Raw genomic sequence first — 24,722 nt, forward strand, 5'->3', positions numbered from 1 at the left:
CATCAAATTGAAACTTTTGTATATCAGTTTAACTGTTGCCAGTGGATATTACTTACCTATCAAAAGTTCAGATTCAAGAGATTCTTACCTCCTTTTACTGTGTGTTCACATGATGGAAACTGGGTGACTAGAGCAGTTTTTTTTTCCTCTTTTACTGATTGTAGTGGAAAGTTATAGAATCAGAGACTGTGTCAAAATTTTATATTAGGCAGTGTGTTGCTGTGATGCTCAACTGGTCTCAGTGGAGCTTTGAGACTAAGACTGGAAAGGCCTGGTGATCTACTTCTAAAAATGAGCCAGTGAAAACCCTATAGATCATTACGGTCTAACCCACAACCAATCATGGGGATAGTTCAGTGTTTTGTTCCACTAGACATGGGGTCACTATGAGTCTGGGGCCAACTCGATGGCAGCTAACAACCACCACCACAACAGCAGCTCTGTCATTAAGAATAAAACTGTGGGACCAATCTGCCTGAACACTGTGGGCTGTGTGAATCTGATTGTATCACTTAAACTTTCTGTGTCCTAATTTTCTCATGTAAAAATGGGAATAATAAAAGTACCTATCTCTAGGGTTGTTGTAAGGGTTAACTCTGTTACTACATGTAAAAAGCTTAGAACAGTGCCTGAGCTATGTTAGGCACTATATACTGAATTATTAGCTTTTATAATTATTACATTTTTTTCCTTAAGACTTTACACATTTTACCAGGGTTTTACAGAGCTTCCAACAACTTGATTTTAGCTGAAATATGTATCAAAATATTACTCAGGTAGATTATCATGGATATTTCTAATCTATTATGTTTTTAGAAGCATAATCTTTAAATTTTAAAATCCAAACAATTCTTTTAGGAACTATTTATGGCTGTGTATTATAATGATCCTTGAAGTATATGGAAACACCATATGGATATGACATAAACCAAAACCAAACCAAACCCCGTGCCATCGAGTCAATTCCTACTCATAGCGACCCTATAGGACAGAGTAGAACTGCCCCACAGAGTTTCCAAGGAGCACCTGGTGGATTCGAACTGCCAACCCTTTGGTTAGCAGCCGTAGCACTTAACCACTACGCCACCAGGGTTTCCACAGCAAATATTAATTGCTACGTCTCCCCACTCCCCGCTCATGACAGACAGCACTAACCAGTCTTGTAATTCTATCCTCTTAAACCTATATGAGACTGTAGAATCCGTCCTAAGCAATTTTAGGTAATTACTACCCATTTGCTCTTCCTGTTCTAGATTTATTTTACCCTTTTTTGTTTTTATCTTGAAGAGACTATTTTATGTTAAAAATTCAAGATTTTATATTTTTGTTAGTACTGAAAACTATTAGTAAAGGGTATATTACAAGAATATTAAAATTGCCAGGGCTTATATGATAAGGAAAGATTGGGGAAATGACATTTTAAAGTGGTGATAATGGTGGCTAATACTAATACAACTTAATATGAGCCAGGCTCTGTTCTGAATACCTAACATATATTAATAGATTCAACTCACAACAATTATAGGGGTAGGTAATACTATTACCTCATTCCACTGATGAGAAAACTAAGGTGCAAAGATGCTAAGCAATTTGCGTGAAATCACATAGCTTAGTAAAAAACCAAAAATCAAACCTATTGCCGTCAAGCTAATTCCGACTGATAGCAGCCCTATAGGACAGAGCAGAATTGCCCCAAAGAGTTTCCAAGGAGCGCCTGGTGGATTCGAACTGCTGATCTTTTGGTTAGCAGCTGTAGCTCTTAACCACTATGCCACCAGGGTTTCTAAGCTTACATCCGAAAAGAATACTAAGCACGAGTAACTGAACCTTTCTTCTTACTCATTGAGAAAAGAAAATAAAATGCAAAGGAAACTAGTAATACAAACTTTGTTAGACTACTTATGAAAAAAAAACCCTATTTTGAAAATTTATAGGTTTGAAGTTGCAATAAACTTGAAAAAAAAAATGAACACATACTTTTCCCTAATGATTTGTTTTGTATAATTAAATAATGATCATTAGGCCTACTATAAAGTTTCTTTTTTAACAGGAAAGCTTTTCATAATCAAAAAATAGATCTTTTTAAATAACCTCAAGCAAAATATATAGACTAGTTACAGTTTTGATCAAGAACACAGAGGTTTTGTCAAAGTTTACATTGGTACTTGGGAGCATAGGGTCACAAACGTTTGTTAAATATCCCTTTTTCTGTACTTTTAGATCTACTTATTTGTAATACATATGAGTGATACTAATACATGCATATACACACTTCATAACAAGAAAACAGAATGCCAGAAACCATGCATTAATACTGATAGTTGCCTACTTTACGATGTATTCAGGTTGTGGTGAACTGCACTTATGACTGTCCTTTTTAATATTTTTTGTACATCTCATCGTTAGTAATATGTACTACATACAGTGTTGCACTGGGTTTGTTGGGACAGTGTTGCAGCACAATTTGCTAATGTTGTCACTCTCAGATGTTCACTTGCAGATGTTCACTTTTATGATTTACCTTTCAGAGCACTGCCGTGTAGACGTAGTTTTTAAACTAAATCAGGGGCTTCAGTTAATTGAAAACGTGGACCCAAACACTGATCTCTTTGCTGATAAAGTCGATAGGCAGATTTGGGAAGCAATGAGATGTTACTGTGTAATATATGAAGAAAAATGAAAGAAGAGGACCATACAGACAACTCTCACTAATTTTCTGACTAGAAACGCCATCCTCATTCCCAGGGGTAATCCAGATGATCCAGAACCTTCCAAATGTGAAGTTACTACTACAACTGACAAAATGCCAACATTGTTCAACCCCTCCTCATTGTTGGTGTAAATTTTTACATATATATGTATTAAAATATATCTAAGTTTATGTGTAATGTTCTCAACCCGAAAAGACAAATAAAGATCATATTTATAAAGATACTGATAATAAAAGTCAATAATAATGAAAACAAAACAACCAAAAAAAGAGGTATTCAGCTTATGTCAGAACTGATTTATGATGGAGTCGTCAGAATGGAACCCCCGTTGTAAGTCAGGAACTACCTGCACATTCAATTTTATGATAGTTGGCTTGCCATAAGTGATGTATTGAGTTGGTCCACAGTTTTGAAGAAGAGAAGCAGAGTGGAGGCTAAGGAAAGAGGCAGAAGAAGATGACAAAAAAGAGCTCTGTGTGATAGGCTATGGTTAGTTGATGAGTAGTGACATTTGCTATTTAATATTTTTTTAAGATTGTGTTGTGATTCTCTTAGGTCATTTTAATTGTTTGGCGTATTTTGTTAATCACCAGAAGACACAGAAAACAAAAAGAAAAATAAGGTGAAGCAAGTTTGAATTAATAAAATGTTTGAATTATAAATGATTATTAAAAAGGGATATAGCTTTATTTCAAATATGTATATTGAAATACTTTTAAAGTATCTGGTCAGCAGTTGAATAAATGATGGTTCTGCAGCCTGAAGAGATCTGGAGTAGGGATGGAAATTTGGGATGATATGATTATTTAACTCTTCTCGGTAAAAAATGAATCTTGTATATTTATGGTAAAAAAAAATCTTTGAGTTATTAATTAATAGGTTACTATGAGTCAGAATTGACTCGACAGCAACAAGTTCAGTTTGGGTTTTGGTATTAGCAATTTGACTTTAGTTAGATATCGCATTTTGAGCCATTGTATGAACTTTAATGTTTGAATCGTCATGTACTTTCAGTAAACTGTTGATTGTTAGGTCAGGCTAATATGCAGCCAGCAAACTGAACTGATTCATTGCAGCTTTAGTAAATGTTGATTGAGCCTTAGATCAAAGTTCGCAGTACTCCTCTGCTTAGGCTTGTTCAGCCATAGCTGCACGAGGCTATATTATTATGATTGTGATCAAGAGTACCTGCTTTGAATATAAAAGGTATTGATATGTTTGATCTAATCTTGGGGAGGAAAAGAATTCAAACAGTCCCTATTGTCCTAGTAATGTATAGTCCGTAACAGACAATAACCTTGAAAAAAGTGAGCTAAATATTATACAAAGAAGGGCAGAAACGGCTTTCAGAAAAGGTACAGGTAGTTTACTGTGGGTATACTGGGAAATTAGATGGTTTTCCATTGAGATACCATTTGAAGTGGACTTTAAAGGTTGAGGCAAAGATGGAGAAGGCTGAGAGAATGGGAGAAATAAAGGCACAGAGTTCATTTCCACTAAGTTAATGCTTAACTAGTATTTCCACTTACCGGAATTTATCATGATCTGTTTTATTTGAACTTTTCTGCAGCTGCTAAGTATTGTAGACATCTTAGAATTTATTTTTAAAATTCAAAAGCATTTAGAAATTATTTTCTTATGAAGGATTTCTCTAAAACTTGTCTCTTGTTGGGAATCCTGGCTGAAGCTTAATTAGATATCACCCAGCAACAGACCTAATGGAAGAAATTCAGTTTAGAATTAATTATTGCACATTTTTGAAAGAACAGAACTAAAAAATGCTGACTTTCAATGCTGAGGGTTGTTGTTGCTGTTGTTAGTTGCCATTGATGACCCCATGTGTGCAGAGTAGAGCCGTTCTATGGAATTGTCAAGGCTTTGTGACCTTTCAGGAACGGGACTGCCAACCCTGTCTTCTTAGGTGCCTCTGGGTGAGTTTGAACAGCCGACCTTTCGGCTAGTAGTCCAGTGCTCAACTGCTTGAGGAAATGGTAATGTTCCCTATGGGAAACCAGTAGGACAGTATATAGTAACTCACAGAGGAAAATTGATATGTTATAAAATGTTTTGGTTGGAACAATTAGAAATCCATTATATTCAGATGTAGCCAAAATACATCAGCACAAAGGAATATTATACTACTATTGAAATGATAATTTCAGATATTGTCTAAGATACCGTAAAATGGTTGATTCAGTGTTAAGAGTTTGAAAAATTTAGAACATAAATCTTAACTGTGGCTATACTCAAGCAATACTCTGCTTGTGTAAAAACTTAAAGGGAATGTGTAAAAATGAAATTCTGCTGAGGTGATAGGATTATTTATTCTTTTTCATTAAAGCTTCCATGAGGGGGAGCAGTTAGTGAATATTAGTGGATATTTCATGAATAGGGGACTGTTATGGATTGAATTGTGTCCCCTAAAAACGTGTCAACTTGGCTAGGCCATGATTCACAGTATTGTGTGATGGTCCACCATTTTGTGATCTGATGTGATTATCCTCTGTGTTGTAAATCCTAACTTCTTTGATGCTAATGAAGCAGGATTAGAGGCAGTTATGTTAATGAGGTAGGATTCAATCTACAAGATTTAGGCTGTATTTTGAGTCAATCTCTTTTGAGATATAAAAGAGATAAGCAGAGAGACAGGGGGACCTTCTACCACCAAGAATGAAGAATGATGAGGGGACCATGTCCTTTAGACCCAGGGTCCCTTGCACTGAGAAGCTCCTAGACCACGGAAAGATTGATGACAAGGACTTTCCCCCAAAGCCAGCAGAGACAGAAAACCTTCCCCTGGAGCTGGCACCCTGGATTTGGACTCCTGCCTCCTAGACTGTGAGAGAATAAATTTCTGTTTGTTAAAGCCATCCACTTGAGATATTTGTGTTATAGCAGCACTAGGTACCTAAGACAGGGCAACTTGATGATGGCTAATAAAGACAGTGGATATTTGAGGAAATGATCAGAAACCTTAAAATTTTCAAACACATCTTTATTGAGTATAGGAAAAGTAGCATTTGTCTTGATGTTAGTGCAGTAAAGCATCACTTATTGAGGCTAGGAAATTTGCATGAAATGGGAAGTCAGTCTGTATACATGGCCTTTGTGTATGAAAATGGATGTGAAGTACATGTCATTATTGAACTGAAATGTTTGAATAGATTAGATTAAATGCTTATGTAGATAATCATACAAGATCTGAAGGAAAGCTTAAGGATTATTTAATACGCTAATTACTTTCTTTTCCTTGTAAGGAATATGAGACCCAGAGAAATTGTGACTTGCTAATATTCAGACTGCAAATAAAATGGTAAAGCCTCAGAATGAAAACTCAACTAATTCTGTGAAGTGTTATGGGGGTATTTTATGGCTTTTGCATCACATAATCTGTCCAAATTCTGGCTCAGTCCCTTATTTAACCACCTTTCTGCTAGAAAGACAAGGTACAGTCGACCTTTCGTATCCATGGGTTCTGCATCATGGATTCAGCCAACCGTGGATTGAAAATATTTGAGGAGAAAAAAAAAAGTAAGTTCCAAAAAGCAAACCTTGAATTGCCACATGTCGGGCACAATGCTGAATGCAGGCGAGTGACATAATGTATAGGCATCGCCTGCTGTAGCCTCCTGCCACTTCACGGATCCTCAGTCTCTCCCCAGTGCTCCTTGTTTGAGCATGGTTCGCCTCACATCTTGTTCATTTGCTACTTGTGTATACCCTTGGTTTCTGTGAAAAAAGTGGCTCCTAAAAAGCAACAAAGTGGTTAAAGCAATCCCTCAAAGGCTAAGTGTGAGAGGGTCGAGGAGAGCAAGAGGAAGGAGTTTCAGGCTAGTAAGGGACAACTGGCTAGCAGTGTAAAGTGCTGCAGCCTCATGAGCTTCAACGTCACAGGATAATCTGCATCAGCTGATGCCCAGGCAGCATCAGCATTCTCAGGAGAGCTCAAGGAGCTCCGCGAAAAGAAAGGCTACCTTCCAGAATAAGTCTTCAGTTATGATGAAACAGCTATTTACGTGGTGTTTACATTGTATTAGGTATTATAAGTAGGTTATATGCAAATACTATGCCATTTTATATAAAAGGGACTTGGTATTTCTGGGGGAGGGGGGCTGGAACCAATCCCCCATGGGTATCGAGGGTTGACTGTACTTAAAATTAGTAGATGTTCTCTCTTTAGCAGCTGTTCATGTTCACAGATCCCATTAACCTGGAGTTCTGGCCATACTCTTATGAAGTATTTAGCATGCAGATGTCATTCTGTCCACTCCCAGCTCAATCACATAGAAGAACTGGTCAATTCTATAACTACATTTTACGTTTTGCAAATCAGGGTCTCATAGAAACCTGGGGTAAAAACTAAAAAAAGGGATGACATTTTTCATTTATTAAAAAAAAAAAAAAGCAAATGAAATTTATTGGCATTAAACACCTGTTATATGTAACGCTTCTCTTGAATTACCTGTTTTATTTGTTCGGTAAATATTTCTGGGACATAATGTTCTGTTGTAGATTCCTCCATGAGTTTTAAGTAATATACATTGTATCTTCCTTCAAGTCCTCCCCTCTCAAAATTTTAAGACCAGTCCTTACTATTTTGTTTTTATTTGCACTCTCCTTTGTTTTGATTTTATCACCTGGCTTTTTCATGAAGTTACCTGGTGCTCAAAACTGTGTGTTCATTTGTGTTTAGCTTTCTGTGTGTGTATGAGAAACTGGCAGAAAAACAGGTTTCCTTTTTCTGTATTTACTTTTTGTAGGTGTGATCTTGGTGAGGGGCATGGAGCAATAATTATCTACTTCATATAAGTAGATGTTTGCTTATTCATTTCTTTAAGAGGTATGAACCAAACCACCCACATGCAAAAAGATTACAGATTTTAATATTTTGATAATGCAGTAGTCAAGACTCTTGACTGAGGATGATAATTTGAAAATTAGATTTAAGGGAGGAGGAATTTATTGGCACATGAAATTGAGACAACTTGAGTTCAAACATAGATGGATCCAGAGGTTTTAACAATGTCATAGGATTATTTCTATCTCTTCTGTGTTAGCTTTATTTTGGGCAGACTTGCCTTAAGAGTGGCAATTATAGTGATCAGCAGTTTCAGGCTTATTTTACCAGTTTAGCCCTTCTAGTGTGGGCGGGGGGGGCAGTTCTACTCTGTCCTATAGGGTTGCTATGAGTCAGAATTGACTCGACAGCACTGGGTTTTGTTGTTGTAGTGGGGGTGGAGTTTAGGGAGGCGGGGTATGATGGGAGGTAGAGGTGAAGATTGGAAGGAGATAGCTTGGTTCATCCAAAATTAATAGCTTCAACTAATGTCCTGGAATCAAGTCCCATTGGCCTAGTTTGGGTGATATGCCCTGAACCAATCACTGTGTCGTGAAGGATGGAATGTACTGGACAAGCCTGGATCATATGTCTGCTCCTGCATGTAGTGGTAGGTATGGGATAGGGATAGAATTGAAATCAGCTCTGCATGAACCATATGAAGTAGGAGTGAGATGGGATGGAAGCTTCCTTAAAGGAAAATCAGGATCCTTTTGTTACTAGAAACTAGTTAGATGACATAAAGAATATTCAGTGTTAAAAAATGTAATAAGACTGCTATGTAATCACAGGTTGGTGAAGAATCACTACAATGCTAGCGTCTCTTGTGTGCCTTAGTTGAGTGATTCTCAAGTGTTTTTGCATATTAAAATTACCTGGGAAACTTATAAGTATCTCTGATGCCTAGTCTGTACTTTGTACCCCAGACCAATATACCAGAATTTCTGTAGGTGGTACACAGGCCTTTATCTTTTTTGGAATTTCCAAGTTTGATTTCAGCACACAACCAAGCTTATGTCAGTGCTTCTCAAACTTGAGGATGCATAAGAACCACCTGGAGAGCTTGTTAAAATGTAGAGTGCTGGGGTCTACGCTCAAGATTCTGATTGAGTAGATCGGAAGCGGGACCTGAGAATTTCCATTTCTTTTTAAAACATTCTTTGGTAATACTGATAGACGTTGCTGATCCTAGATTATACTTTGAGTAATATTACATTAGATTGTTAAGCATCTGGAAAATATGCCAGTACAGAGAGTCCCCAGTTTCTAATGTATTGGAGTTATGACAAATCACACTTAGGACCATCTTTTTTTTTTTTTTTTTTTTACATCTCATCGTTAGTAATATGTACTGCATACAGTGTTATAGCACATAATTTGTTGATGCTGTCATTCTCAGATGTTCACTCGTGGATGTTCAAAGATTGCATTTATAGAGATCCTGATAATAAAAAGCAATAATAATGAAAACTTAAAAAAAGGTATTCGACTTGTGTCAGAACCGACTTTGGATGGCTGTGTCAGAACAGAACCCTGTTGTAAGTCAGGGACTACAAGTATTGAGCTCTTCAATTTGAGAATTAACTGTTGTCATCCCACCTACTAGTTGTTTTGTAAATTTATTTCTGAACAGTTTCTTCAATAGTTACTAGGTTCTACAGATGGCAAGGACACAAGTATACAGAGTTTCAACTTATTTTTTCTTTGTTGCAAGAAGATTGTGATTCTGGCATTATAAAATCGTAAAATTTGTTCAGAAAATTTGTCTATAACACAGTTACAGAAATTATCTCAGAATCTATTTATCTGCCTACCCAGTTATCTTTTCGCTTTAGTCCCTCATTGTCCTTTTACCTCAGTGGCAACAATTCTGACTCGTGGCAACCCCATGTGTTACAGAGTAGAACTGCTCTATAGAGTTTATTTTATAGAAGCAGATGTCCAGACCTTCCACGGCACTGCTGGGTGGGTTTGAACTGCCAACCTTTAGGTTAGTAGTTGAGTGCAAACCTTTTGTGCTACCCTGGGACCTGTGATTTCAAAGGCCCCACATAATTGGAGTGAATCATTTTATTTTTAATATATTTCTGGTTAATGTCTCATATGTACCTTGAAATCATTTGTAATTGTGTATTCTGATCTCAAATGTTTGTGTAATCAAAATAGACTACCTACTTCTAGGAATGCACACCCTTTTATATAAAATATTTGATTGCCATGTTAATTGTAGGTTTATTTCCACTAATGCTTTAAATATTTGACTCTCCTTGCAAGTGAAAACTAACTTTGCCGACTTATTTTGAATATCTTATATAATAAAAATTAAATCATGCTGTAAAATAAATGCACACTAGACATTTCACTTCATCTGTGTGTAGAGGCGAACTTTACGATGCTTAACTTACACTGTTTTGTTTTTAAACAGGCTAATAGCTCGTCAGCTTGCTAAAATCCATGCTATCCATGCACACAATGGCTGGATTCCCAAGTCTAATCTGTGGCTAAAGATGGGAAAGTATTTCTCTCTCATTCCCACAGGATTTGCAGATGAAGACATTAATAAAAGGTAAACTGATTTTTACATTAGAAATTCTGTATTTTTTTTTACATTACTTTGCTTTATAATAGGGTTTCAAAAACAACTACAAGGTTACTATGTATAAAGCCTGGCTTGATTTCTCTCTTTGCATTGAAGTAAAATAAATATTGAGTTGTTTGACTACAAGATGGCACTATAGAAATAACTGCCTCTTATCCCTACCTCACCCCTTCCCCCCCAAAAAAAACACACATGCACATTACAAAACAGGGAAGAAGGGCAGGAAACAGATGCACCTACTCCACGCTTATCAACTATCTCTTTATCCAACATTTTGCATTTATAACAACAGTAAAAATCTATGTGACTATTTTGCACATTAATGGTGTACATCTGGCAGTAAGGAATGCCGAGGTGCGGGGCCTGTAACAGGTAAGGCTGTGTATTAACTTGGCTAGCCCGTGATTCTCAGCAGTTTGGCAGTTATGTAATGATGTAACTGAGCAGTTGTATAATGATGTAATTTGGCAGTTATATAATAATGTAGTTATTCTCTATTTTGTGATCTGATGTGGTCATCCTCCATTTTTGCATAATGCCGATTTTCACATAACAACCTGGTGTTTGGAACCTAACCATGTCAGTAAGTGAGGAGTGGGTGTATAGAACATTTATTTGGAATTAAATGTTCCATATTTTTATGCAAATAATGCACACAGTATGCCAGAGCTATTTTACTTAATGTCATCATTTCTGTGTGTTGTGTGGGCATGTTATTTACGTGGATATGTTATTTGCATAAGATATGGTAGCATAAATAGCTGTATAAATGAACGCATTTTTGAATAGTATGAGTTGGCTACCCTTTTTTTTTTTCTCCTCTGAAGCTATATGACTAGGTTTTGAGAACAACATTAAGCAAAAAAAAAAAAAAACCCAAGCCTGTTGCCGTTGAGTCGATTCCGACAAATAGCGACCCTATAGGACAATGTAGAACTGCCCCATAGGGTTTCCAAGGAGCACTTGGTGGATTCAAACTGCTAACCTTTTGGTTAGCAGCTGTAGCTCTTCACCACTACACCAGGGTTTCCGAGATCAACATTAGGAGAGTATAATAATACTGGAGTATGAAAAAGTTTGAGTCACAGTTTATTATGACTTTAAATTCTAGATCATGAGGTTGAAAATTTAGTTGCCTAGAGTCTTACCCAGCTTTTGTAAACTGACTCCCCAGGTTCAGACTGATTAAGATATTTCATTATTTTCTATGTAAAAAAAATTTACAGATTAGTATTTAAAATCTAAATTACATGAACATTACATAGTATAATTAGTACTAATACAAAAATTAGAAATCCTGTTTTGTCTTTTATATCTAAAGTATACTTGAAGGCTTTATCCTTCTATTCAGAAAATCATTGTTACAACAACAGATAAAAACAGGACCTATAGATTTATATATATATATTTTTTTCTTTTTCTTGTTTTCTAGTGTAATGCATTAGGGAAAAATACTTGTATTGTTCCTTTGAGTTTGATTATTTCAGAGATTAGTTTGGTTCACTCTGTGTATATGTTTGTATTTAAAGGTTAGTTTGTCAAACTTTGAGCTAGATAGGGTTAATTATAACCCCTCAAACTGGATAGGCCTGCTTCTGGAAGAGTGTCTAGTGTGCTGTATATTCAGGAAGCTACAGTATAAAACTCAAATCTGCCAGGCACTCCTTGGAAACTCTATGGGGCAGTTCCACTCTGTCCTATAGGGCCGCTATGAGTCGGAATTGACTCAGCGGTACTGGGTGGTGGGTACAGTATAAAACTAGAGAATTCGTTTTTGAAATAGATATTTTATTGAAAGATTATGAGGAAAACCACTTCAGAAAAATAATAAAACAAATGTTGATTTTGAATGAAAGATTTTCTTGACTTTTTAAGACCATATGGAGTTGACAGGCAGTATGAGTTGGAATTGGCTTGAAGTCATTGGTTTTTTAAAAATTTTTTATAGTAATATATGGGTTAAGAGCACAAGACTGGAGCCAGATTGCCTGGTATCAAATCTCAATTCTGCCAGTTGCTAGTTTAGCTTTATAACCTTGGCAAGTTACTTATCTTCTGTTATCTCATCTGTAAAATGGAAATATTGAGAAAGTAGTATATTTACCTTATAGGGTTTTTGTAAGGATTAATTGAGTAGGTACATATAAAATGCTTAGAACAGTGTTTGGCCATGTAAGTGCTACATACATGTTAGCTGCTGTCATCACCATCATCATCCAAAAGTTATTTAGGTAGGCTTTGGGTTGCATTTCCTGGACTCTCCAAGTTATGGTTTAAATCCCTGAGGTTGGTGATACTTTGGAAAAGCTGGAGATGCACTGTAGTAAACACCAGGAAGAAAGTACCCCCTCACAGAAAATACACAACTACCCAAAAAAAAAAAAAAACCCAGTGCCGTCGAGTCGATTCTGACTCATAGTGACTAGAAGTATTTATATTTTCTTACTTTCTTGTGCTTGTATATGGTTTGTAATTGTTGTGTTCATAATCCTTTGAATACTGTGATTTCCATTCAACACTACTTTTTTATTGAGAGGTTCTTAAACAGTAATATTATTTTGAAAAGAGCATGTAAGGATTACTCTTGGCAGCTATATGTAGGAAAGATTGTTTTATAGTAGGGAAAATATTGCTGGAAACTACTTAAATAGACAAATTCACTGATGTAAAAAGAACCTAGATTTAAGTATTGTAAAAATGAAAAGGAGTAATTTGAGAAAATCCGTGGAGGAAGACTCAAGAGAACTTGATTTAAAGTATTGAGGGAAGAAGAGAAAGAGTAAATTAACAGTCCATTTTTGTTTCATTTTTATCCAAACAATAGAAATGTAATAATAAATAGGAAGAAGAGTTTAGGATAGAAAGCCATACTCTTTATGCTCCTTCCCACTCTTCCTCCACTCTCCTCACATCACATTACTCCTGAGGCAATTTCTGTAATGGCTGTTTTTGTAGTAACTAGATAACATAAAAGCCAAAAACCAAACTTGTTGCTGTCCAGTTGATTCTGGCTACCTTTATTTCTCGAATTACCAACTATAGACAGTATCTGCTGACTTCGGAATGTGAATTTAGGTAAGAATTTAATGGATTTATAATGCATTCGGAGCCCTGGTGGTACAGTGGTTAAGAGCTTGGCTGCTAACCAGAAGGTTGACAGTTTGAATCCACTGGCTGCTCCTTGGAAACCCTAAGGGGCAGTTCTACTCTATCTTACAGGGTTGCTCTGAGTCAAAATCAACTTGATGGTAGCAGGTTTGGTTTTGGTTATACTGCATTCACCCTTCAAAACTTGAAATAAATATTTTTAGTTCTCTAATTGGCTATCTTTATAATTTTAAATAATATCTTAAATCTTTTTTTAGCTATTCGTGCTTTAGTTTTTTTTTCTCCTCTGTAAAATGGAGATAATAGTGTACCTATCATTGTAATCTAAAACATTGAAAATACTGCTTAGTACAGTTAGTTATTAGCTATGTATGTATTCCTTTTTTTTTTTTTTTGCATTTTTGACCCAATATATTTTATACTTCTCTGGCTGATCCTTAATAGTTGTTCAATTTCTTTTCATTCATGTATAAGTTCAAAAAATGATTTCCTTTATTCCAGCTTTTGGTATAAGTGGCCTATTAATTCATGAGTATGTTTAGTCAAATGGAAAGGGCTTATTCAAAATAGATTTAAACCTTATTCAAACTTTAAAAACATGTCATTAAGATAAACAGGATATAACTCTTCTTTTAAAATGAAAAGGTTCCTAAGTGATATCCCAAGCCCTCAGATTCTTCAAGAAGAGATGACTTGGATGAAGGAGATTCTTTCCAACTTGGGCTCACCAGTTGTGCTTTGCCATAATGATCTATTGTGTAAGAATATAATCTACAATGAGAAAGAAGGTAGGTATTTGACCTTAGCAGTAAGTAAAATTGATTTTTTTAAATATTCTTAATGGTTGTTGTATCAGTGAAAATGAATTTAACTCAAATGCAAAGATTAAAAACATGCATAAAGTCTTTAAAAGATTTTCTTTTAATTTATGTGTGGTAGCCATAATAAATTTAGGAATATATATTCTCTGTATATGTTTATAATGTGTTTTTTTAGAGTTGGTTTATGAGAAACAGTTTGTGGTTCCTGTTACATTCTTAAATATAAAATGATAAAATGACTGTTTATAAATATAACTGTAAAACATATTTTATAATTCGTGTAAGAGTAGAATGTACCTGCTTGTAATGCGGTTATTAAAAAACAAATTGACCCTGCACCTTTATAAATACAAGACTTTTCTCACAGTATTGGGAGGACAATATTAGGAATAAGTATGTCACCAGGTTTCCTATTACCTGTGTAAAATGCTGATTTGTTAGTTATTTTAATACTAAAGAGAGAGCCACATATGAAAGCAATGTTGTTTGTAGTTGTTCAAATTTATATCTGCTAAATAAATATTCAAGAACCTATGATAAATAGTTTTAACATTTTCTGAGGTCGACAGTGATACTGTGATACTTTTTGGTGAAATGTTTTTTGTGATTTTTCATTGCTGTATTCAAATTCTCTTTTTGTATTTAATAAATACTTGGTTGTATTATATCATTGGATAAAGTGGTTTGAGGTTTGGTTGCTAAATTATGCCCTTCAATACTAAATTTATTAAAAACATAATTTTGGTTGAAGGATTAGTATTAATTCAAAAATAGGTTTGAATCAATGAAGGCATTGCTTTATGTAGGAAACCAGTTCTGAAGATAGTCATTGTAGTTGGAAGTTCATATTTTAAATCAGAAGTGTGCTGCTGTGAAGATACTAAAGCCAAAGACTTCAGATTAACATGGTCATAATTATATTCAATTAAAGTACTCTTTATGACCTTTCTTATCAGATTTTAAGTTGGGACTATTCTAATACAAAGGTCGTTGATATTTATAGCTGACTTTAACTTGAAGAAAACCCACCAGATAAACACTGTCAAGGGTGGTAGACTTATGTACATATTTTCAAAAATATATTTGAGTATCTTTGATATTTTAATGTGGATTAGATATTCTGTATTTCAGAAATGTACTGAGCTTACATCTGTATTTTTGAATTGTCTTGGAAGTCTTTCTGGGGAATAATTTTTTTCTGTTTTTAAACTTTAGGTGCACCGTAAAACATTTAAGTACTTGACAGCATCCTTTAATGTATTAATATCCATTTATTTTATATGATTATCGTAGTATATCTGCACTGCACTGTATACGAGTAACCAAATCTCAATGCCATTTGTGAGGTGAAAGCATTAGTTAAAGCAATGTATTGGCGTGTAAAGTTCAGTACAAGACCTAATAACACATTTTATAGAATGGAATTTTGAGTGAGGGACTTCATCTTACATTTGAAGTGGACACTCAGCTTTATTTTTAACTGCAAGTTGATCAAAAAATGTTATTTTCCTTGGAATATAATTTCAATGTTTCATATTTTTATTTTATAAGTTTCTTTTGCATATTCATTTCATAGAACAAACTTATTTATAAAGCTAAAAAATAAGGGACCAAAAAAATCAGATTACTTTGTCTTAGGTGTTAAAAACACATTTTTACTTTTTTATTTAAACAATAACATATCTCTAAACTACTGGTCAGTAATACAAATATTTTCTGTATTTTAAGATAAAATCTTTATGTTTTATTTTGGCTTTAGGAGTTTAAGGTTGTCATTTGTTTCATTTACCGAGAGTTACCTGAGTCACACTTTTGTGTCTGATTTACCTCCCCTCCCACACGTAGAAGAATACATTTTATAGTTTGACAAAACCATATTTTTTAGAGTCTGTTCTTTTTCATTGAAGACTATTTTGTACCATTCATTTCTTGTCCTTGTGGCTATATTTGTGTGTTAGTTGTGGAGATAGATATTCTGTTTTTTTCTTATTGATTTTCTAGTATTGGCCAGGAAGGCTCAATGTGGATTGTGTGGCATCGATTTTTTTAAAACAATCATCAATTCCTATGTAATTAGTTGATAACATAAGCACTAAGAAAATACAGTCTAGTTGAAATGTTGTTCAGGTAAAATCTACAACTCATGAAAGTATGGCAAAAAGCTTATTTTAGTCTTCAGTATTAATGTCTCGAATTAGGAACTATTGGTTTTAAAGTAATATAAGCAGTGAGATATATATGAATCTTTATAAGTAGAAGATGCCATCCTCATACTTAAATGTAAATTTTATAAAATTAGTAAATTTAATAGGCAAAAAAATTGTGTATTTGTGGCTGTAACATTAACAATTCATGGCAGCAATCTTAAAGAGGCTAATTAAAATTAGAGATAATAGGTATTATGAAGTTCTTTACTTTCTTAACTGGTTACCTTGTTATAGCATTCTAAAGCAAAGTCTGAGTCATTTGGGATTAAGATAATTTCCACAGAGGATAAATGATTAAACTGCATATTAGAGTCATAAGCATGTTTGATTTATTATTGCTTTTTCAATCATTTATGTTACCTGAGCTTGAGGCTTCATCAGTTTGTACACACCCGTGAGATATAAATATGTAAAGGTAAGATGAAAGCCAAGGAATTAGCCTTCCCGTCATCAAGCACAGTATATGTTTGCACTATGTTTCAGACCTTTAATTTCTTAGAAGTACGCATTTTAGGTGAACTTTATGAAGTTACATTGGATCATTTTGAAGTCTCTGCATGTAGTTTTAAACCATAACAACTTAGATTTGCATACTATAACTAAATTAAAAATCATTAGCTCTTAAGAGCAGATTTGTGTTAACGCTTAATTATAACTAAGAAGTCAGAAAGATTGCACGCTTTGGAACCAGTCTCACCTGGGTCCAAATCTCTGCTCAGTCACTTAGAGGTAAGTGGTATTAGACAAGCCATTTTATCTGCTTATAAATGTTTTTATTTGATCCTTGACTATCTGCATCAGAATCACCAAGGGTACTTGGCCAATCTGGGCCTTATCCAAGACCAGTAATAAGAATTTCTGTAGGTGGGCTTAGGAACCTGAATGTTTAACAGGTCCCCAGGCAGTTCTTAAACACACCAGCTTTGAGTATGCTTGATAGTTTGGAACTTGAGTTTTCTTTATTTGTAACTTAGAGATAATATCTACTAAAGATACTTGCTGAGAAAATTTAAGATCATGTATATAAAGAAAGTATATAACACTGCGCCAGGTACTTACTTGGTCGTTCTCAATTGCAGCTATAATAATATGACAGGGGTTGGCAGACTTTCTTTAAAGGGATGGATAGTACATATTTTTGGCTTCATGAGCCATATTATATATATTCTCTGTTGCAGCTATTCAACACTTGTAGCACGAAACCTTCCATAGACAATATATAAAGAAAGCTCTCAAGCAGGCATCGACAATACATAATTAAGTGTGGCTGTGATCCAATACAATGTTATTTACAAAAATAGGCTACAGGACTAAATCTGGCCTGTTCAGGCCATAGTTTGCCAAAACACCTTTATTATGACTATAGGGTACATTTGTACAAAACATACCTGATTCTGAAAAAATGAAAAATGATTAACTATATGCCAGAAGGTTAATTGTGTCCCATGACTAGTGGAATTATGGTTCATAGCTATGAGATGACAATTCAGGTTGTCTTTAAATGCAACTTATAGTTTCTATTTTAAGGATAACTTAAGCGATTAGTTTAAAATTAAAAAAAAAAAAAACCTTATATGTATGTATACTTACACATGTATACATATTCACATACCACACACACACAGGGACAGTGAGCACCCTGCAGTTTACTGGCATTTTTATCTGGGAATGCTACTGGAACTGGTAGGCATCACAGGAAGAAATACTGCTTCTATTTGCTCTCATCATGTCAGTTGACAGGACTCATGAATATGGGAGAAGAGTGAGCTTCCTTTCTGAAGTTGGTGGTAGCTGTCAAGATTTTTGAAAAGTTAGTCAGTGCCAGGACTTAGACAGGTGGTTGGTAACCAGCTGCCCATTCCTTGTCTTCAATGAAATGACATCTTAAAAAGGTAAGAAAAGAATATTTAATGTTACGATGTTAGAATTTGATGTCATAATAAGAAAATGAGAAGCAGTGGTTCTTGCTCCAAAACTGTAAGGTGAAGTGTTCCAGTCACCTTTTAAATTCATCAATTATTAATTTAATAAAGAACTTAATACTAAGTAGAACAAATTATAATATTGCTTATTGAATAACCTATTCCAAATGTAATATTTTAATTTGAACTAATCCTTTAACTGCTGACATGTCAGAAGCAATTGCTAAAGCTTTTGAGATTGTTGTTTAATGTCCTAATCCTTTGTCAGAATGTTTATTGGTCTGATTACTTTTTGTGGCTGTTTTGTTTCCCTCCCTTTCCCCATTTCTTCATAAAAAGCTCATATAAAGATCTAATATATAACCTTAAAAATCAGTAATGGAAATCATTGATTATTTTCTCTGTCAGTAAAATACAAGAGGCTGATTTACAGCCCTTTAAGGAATACAGATGTGTAGTAGGAAAGGAAAGCTTTTTCTGGGAATTAATAGAACAAACTAGGCTTTTCTTTAGAGTTTTATACATTAAAAATAGAAAATAAGTGATTCACCATTTTTAGTCCCTTGATTGACTCTAAATCTTACCTACAACTCCTCCTCATTTATTGACTATCTTGTTATCCAACATTTTGCATTTATGACAGTAGTAAAAAAATCTATCAGACTATCTTGAGCATTAACGATGTGTATCTTGTAGTGACGAATGCCAAGGCGCAAGGTGAGAGTAACGCTGGCTGTGATGGGTAAGGTTATATGTCAGCTTGGCTGGGCCATTATTCCTAGCAGTTTGGCAATTATGTAATGATGTAATTTGGCAGTTGTGAATGATGTAGTCATCCTCCATTTTGTGATCTGATATGATCGTGCTCCATTTTCACCTAATGACGATTTTCACATAACAACCTGGTCTTTGGAACCTAACTGTGTCAATAAGTGAGGAGTGCTTTGTACTTTATTATTTCATGAAAAGGCAGCGTGGTTTATTGGTTTTAATGACTGAGAACAGTTTTTTCATTAGTTTTATTTTTAAATTAAAATAAATACAAATTATTTTTATTTGGTAACCTACATTTTCTAGGATGGAGTTTTTATGAAGGGTATTCTTAACCCTGTTTTAACTTGTCTTCCAGATTACAATTTAGCATAAAATATTACCTAAATCAGGTCATAAAAAACCTTAAACAAAACCCGAAACAAACCCATTGCTGATAAATTGATTCCAACTCATAGTGACCCTATAAGACAAGAGTAGAACTGCCCCATAGGCTTTCCAAGGAGTAGCTGGTGGATTTGAACTGCCAACCTTTTGGTTAGTAGCCGAGCTCTTAACCACTGTGCCATCGGGGCTCCTAATGGACTGTAAAAACCTTACCTATCAAGGAAGTTAATGTAATAGCTAATAAGGGAGTTAATAAAATAGTTACTAGCTTATAGAACTAGCTGATTTATTTTTTCTTTGCTCATGCATTCAGGCCCATTAAAATGTTCAATAATATACTTCAATAAGAATGTAAAAAATATACTTTAATATTTCATGTTTATTTTGCTTTTCTGCCTTATATTTAAGCATGTCTGTTATTGTGTCTCAGCATTCTCTGCAAACCTCCATTTATGACACTAGCATTTGAGTACATCCTGTGTGCTAGGGGTTGCACTATGGATTGCTTGATGAAAGATGAAAGGGACCTACTGCCCCTTGAGGAGCCCATATACCATGTAGTGGGGGAGTCAGACCATTAAATATTTACATTTAGAATGATGAGTGCTGTGGTGAAGGTGTATACTGGGTACTGCTGAGTAGCAGAGTGAGGTATGAAGGGAAAGTTTTCCAGAGCAGGATAACTCCCTGTCTTGTTCTGTTTAGGAGTCCCTGGATAGTACAAACAGCTGATGTACGCAGCTGCTAACAGAAAGGTTGGGAGTTTGAGTCCACTCAGAGGTGCTTCAGAAATAAGGCTTGGTGATCTACTTTGGAAAATCAACCATTGAAAACCCTATGGAGCACAGTTCTGCTCTGACATATATGGGGTCGCCATGAGTCAGAATTGACTCAGTGGCAGCTGGTTTTCTATGTAGCAGAAAAAGCATTTTGCTAACATTACTGTAATTATTGTTTCTTTTTTCTCATTCTCTCACCATTCTTCATAACACTGTTGAGCAATTAGAGGGAGATGGGAAGATTTTCAGGTTCTCATGTTATTTTTATTTATGTTTTTTTCTCCTTAATAACAACAAAGTAAAGGAATCCTGACAAATGTAGCATATAAATTATACAACTTTAGTTAATGAACTAATTTTTTCGGGGTTGAAGTACTTTTAGAATTGATAGGCTTGGTTTTGGCTGTATTGAGATTTGAATAACCTTAGCTCAGTGGTGTTGGTTTAATTACTGTGGCAAAGATATGCAGTATATACACTAATAAAAAAAAAAAGCACAATGTAGCTTTTGATAATTTAGATTGTAGTTTAATTCATTAGTTATATGTTGTACCCATTATGTGCTAGCCAGTGGGCTATATAAAGGTAAATGAAGCACAGCCCTAACCCTTAAAACAGTGGTTCTTTACTATTTAGGCGTCAGAGATCCCTTGAGAATCTGGATAATCCCCTTCTCAAAAAAATGCACATACACATGAAATTTTGTATGCAACTTCAGGGAGTAGTCTCATGGTCTTTCCAATTAAACCCCAATTAAAATTTGTATCCTAAAGAATTAGCAAGATAGTAATGCCATATGAACTACTAATTAGTAATAATGATATAGAAGTTCCCCTAAGTAATTGGAAATTGTAGAAATTTCGGAAATATTACCAAAAATAAGTTCAGTATACGTTGTGTTGCTAGGAAAGGATTTTCCAGTATGGTAATTTGATTTTTCTGGCACCCAAAATAAGGGAAGTAGGCCTTTTTAATTTTACTTTGTTGCAGAAGATTAAATTTAAGGTTGAGTTCCACTTTGCTTGCAATAGTCTGAAAAAGAATAGCTAATGCAGTTTTTTTTTTTTTTAATTTTTTTTCCTTTTAAGCTTTGTGTCTTGTAAAATGTGAGTTTGCCAAATTTTCTTCATCTGCTACAGATTAGGTATGCCATTGTTGCTGCCATGTGGCGGCGCACCCCGTGCTTCTTAAACGCACTGACTGGAGGTTTATCGCATCACTTGTTCACATGCACGGAGCCTGGTAACAGCCTCATCTGTATTTGTTAGCTTCATTTTCTTATTTTTTTAATTTCATTATTTATAAACTCGACATAGCATTTAAAAATAAAGGCTAGCTTTAATGAATTAATGCTACTACAAAGTCATTGCTAAAATTTTCATACTGAAACATGTTTAAACTCTTGTTAAAATGATCTATGCTTTAATTAAAGTGTATTTATAAGCAGGCATATTTTACCTGCCATTTTAACTATATTTGCCAAATTCTAAATATAATTTAGAAAATAGAAATCAAAGCTTTTATTTAGGTGGCAAAAGTAAGCTTCAGGACTGGGCTGTGTATTTTTATTGGCATGAAAGAGTTAATATGAGCTCTACAAGAATTTGTATTTAAAGAGCTAAAATAATCAACAGCTGCAATAAAAAAATTACGTATTAAAACTCTTCCATTTACTTAATTGTGCAACTAGCTAAATCTTGTAATTCAGATTTATTGACAGTTGTATTGAAAGGGATCTCCTGAATCATTGTGTTTAGTCTGTTGACAGTTTTGTGTAAAGAACCAGCTCATTCTTCTTAAAGTAACATTTTTTCCTCCTAAAAATAAAATTGTAAAGGATCTGGAAAAAAATGTAAGGAAAAATACCCATGAGAGCCTCTTATAACTTGTAATAAAACCATTTGAAACATTTTGATTTCTAGCCATCTTTTTTTTTCCTTCTTACGCATTGTTTTTATTCTCTTTAGGCATAATATTTTAATAATTTGAATCACAGTGTATTTATTATTTTACATCTTTTTTTATATATATTTTTTATATAACACTTCGTAATTCCCCTAGTGATTAAATAATTTTTGAAAATAAGATCTTTTTATGACTGCAACGTATTTTATCATGACGGTGATCTTCACCATTTTATTCCTAAAAAAAAATTTTGTAAATGTTCCAATTGCCTATTCTGCAGTTCCGTAAAGTGATTTGGTTAACTCTGAGACTTTCTATGGATAGTTTCCTGTGAATTCAAAGATAGGATACTTCTGGTGGTAGAGCTGTATTGATTTACTGAGGATACTCTTTTAAAATCTTAAGATTATGTAATATGCATATAAATCTTGATAACTAAGATTTGATACTTTGATGGTTCCTAAACTCGTCTGACTCTAGACTTGACTATTATTTATACAAGTTTAACATGATATATTAAATGCAATTAAATTTTTTTGTTTTAATGATTGCCTTGTAATTTTTTGTGATAGAATTATTTTTCTCTGTGTTTGAATGTGATTAAGATACTTATCCAAATTAAACATACAAGTCTTTTTCAAGACATTATAGTTCAAAAGCTGTTTTATTTAGGAAATGCCAGTGTGTATAGACGAAGAGTTTGTTTTATTTCAGCTTGATATTTAAAAGGCAGTAACTAGGTAGATGTTAAGCATTTTCTCAATATGAGCGGCTGTTCTTATAAGCCATCTCTGTTCATATATCCATTTAAACTACAAGCCCCTGTAAGTTTTCTGATTACCAGTGTAGACAGTGATCCACCTTCGTTTTTAACATCTGTAATCCCCCCTCATTTTCTTTTGCCTCTTTAAAAAAAAAAAAACAGGGCCTGTATTTTTGTCAAGCAAATTCCTCTATAATCAGTAACTTAAAATTAAAAGTTCCTAAGTAGGAGTATGTTCCTTGGGCAGGAGGAATAGGGCTGTCTTTGAAGAATTATAATGAATTATGCATGTATATGTAACAGTAACTTAGAATAGGAATCTATTTAGTTTATGGAAAAATTTCCCAAATTAAAAAACATTAGAAAGAAACTATACCTTTGCTTTTTTAAAAGATAAAGCTGAAACAGCTACCTTAATGCTGTTCAAGTATGCTATTGGAAATCTTAATTACATAGCATTCCAGGAAAATGTAAGAGTATGTTTGCAGCTAACATTTTAAAATAGAGGTACTGTTAGAAGCTGGTCAACAAGTCTTATTATTGTAGCGTAACTGCAAGTTTCACAGAATTGAAGTCTTTCACATAATTTGAGTTTTAAATATAGATATTTTAAGCCTTTAAAGTTTAGATTTGATTCCTATATGTAGATAAGCTTGCTAGTTCACTGTTGGGGTATCATAGGTTAATTCTTTGTTTCAACTGCAGAATTTACTAACAGTTTCTAAACATTAAGAGTTTTCATTTGTAATTCAACTTGAATTTTTAAGTAACTGATGCCCCCATGTGGTGAAAACTTGAACTTGGAGAATGTATTTTGATTTTTCTTTGATATAGCGAACATTAATGTTCATAAAGAAGCTGTTGACCAGTATATGTAATTTAAATTTTGTAAAGCTCATTGCCATAAAATTCACAGCCTTACCCTGTTATTGTCTCAGAAGTGCATGTAACCAAGCACGTACAATGAGACAGAGTTTTGGAAGCTATTTAATTACAAGTAGCGTAGGGATATTCGGATTTTATGTTTGATTTCTTATGTCTTTATTTTTGTGTCTCACATAGGTGATGTACAGTTCATTGATTATGAGTATTCTGGATACAACTACCTGGCATATGATATCGGAAATCATTTCAATGAATTTGCAGGTAAAATCCAGGGCTTAACCAGTGGAGTAGCTTATTTAACTTTGAAATGATACTTTTAGAATATTTTTTCTTTAAAGATGATAAGCTGGGGACAGAAGCAACATTTTCCTACTGTTGCTTTTTTTTCTTTATTTGTTTTGGTTTATCAGTGGAGGAAAGGGGAAATGACTGAAATTTCTTCCTTAATTGCTGTAAATACAATGGATCAGAGAATAATAGTAATTGAGATGTCTTCCAATGAGACCTAACATAATGCCAGGTGCTCTGTAAAATGTCATTTCATTTATTCTCCACAACAATCCTGTGAGTTAGGTAATATTCCTAGTTGACACACGAGGAAAGTAATTTACCAAGGTCACAGTAAAATGTTTCCCTGTTTCCATTGTGAACCTGGGCTTTTGGAATGTCGGTTAACTAAAAAAGCACAAGATTTTTTTATTTTGGTTTTGACTACGAATAACTGAAAAGTTGTTGGAAATTAATCTATAATGACTGTCAAGTCTAAAAGTTTTAGGTTTTTTATGTAAGTGGAATTAAAAATTCATTTTATGGCTCTATATTTAGAAACATGAAATGCTCTAAAATTAAAGTTTAGAAATTGCTCTAAATGGTTTATACCAAATGGGAAGTTTTCATTGCTGAGTTTGTATATATTCATGTATCCAGGTTACCGGAGGGGAAACAAGTTGGTAAAGGTTTTTTATTTACAAATTTCCACTTGGTTCCTCTAGTAAGTTTATCATGTACATGATATATTTTCACATAT

At 34.2% G+C, this 24,722-nt stretch overlaps 1 protein-coding gene across 1 annotated transcript in view; it reads left to right on the plus strand.

Moving 5' to 3' along the window:
- The window catches only part of ETNK1 (ethanolamine kinase 1), a 58,780-nt gene that overhangs the window by 17,920 nt on the left and 16,138 nt on the right, over positions 1–24,722 (plus strand). The window contains exons 3-5 of the mRNA XM_049882628.1: positions 9,974–10,114; positions 13,901–14,043; positions 23,873–23,956. Coding sequence (XP_049738585.1) covers positions 9,974–10,114; positions 13,901–14,043; positions 23,873–23,956 — 368 coding nt within the window. The remainder of the gene's footprint in view (positions 1–9,973; positions 10,115–13,900; positions 14,044–23,872; positions 23,957–24,722) is intronic.

This window comes from Elephas maximus, chromosome 4 (assembly GCF_024166365.1).
Source record: "Elephas maximus indicus isolate mEleMax1 chromosome 4, mEleMax1 primary haplotype, whole genome shotgun sequence".
Taxonomy (NCBI): Eukaryota; Metazoa; Chordata; class Mammalia; order Proboscidea; family Elephantidae; genus Elephas; species Elephas maximus.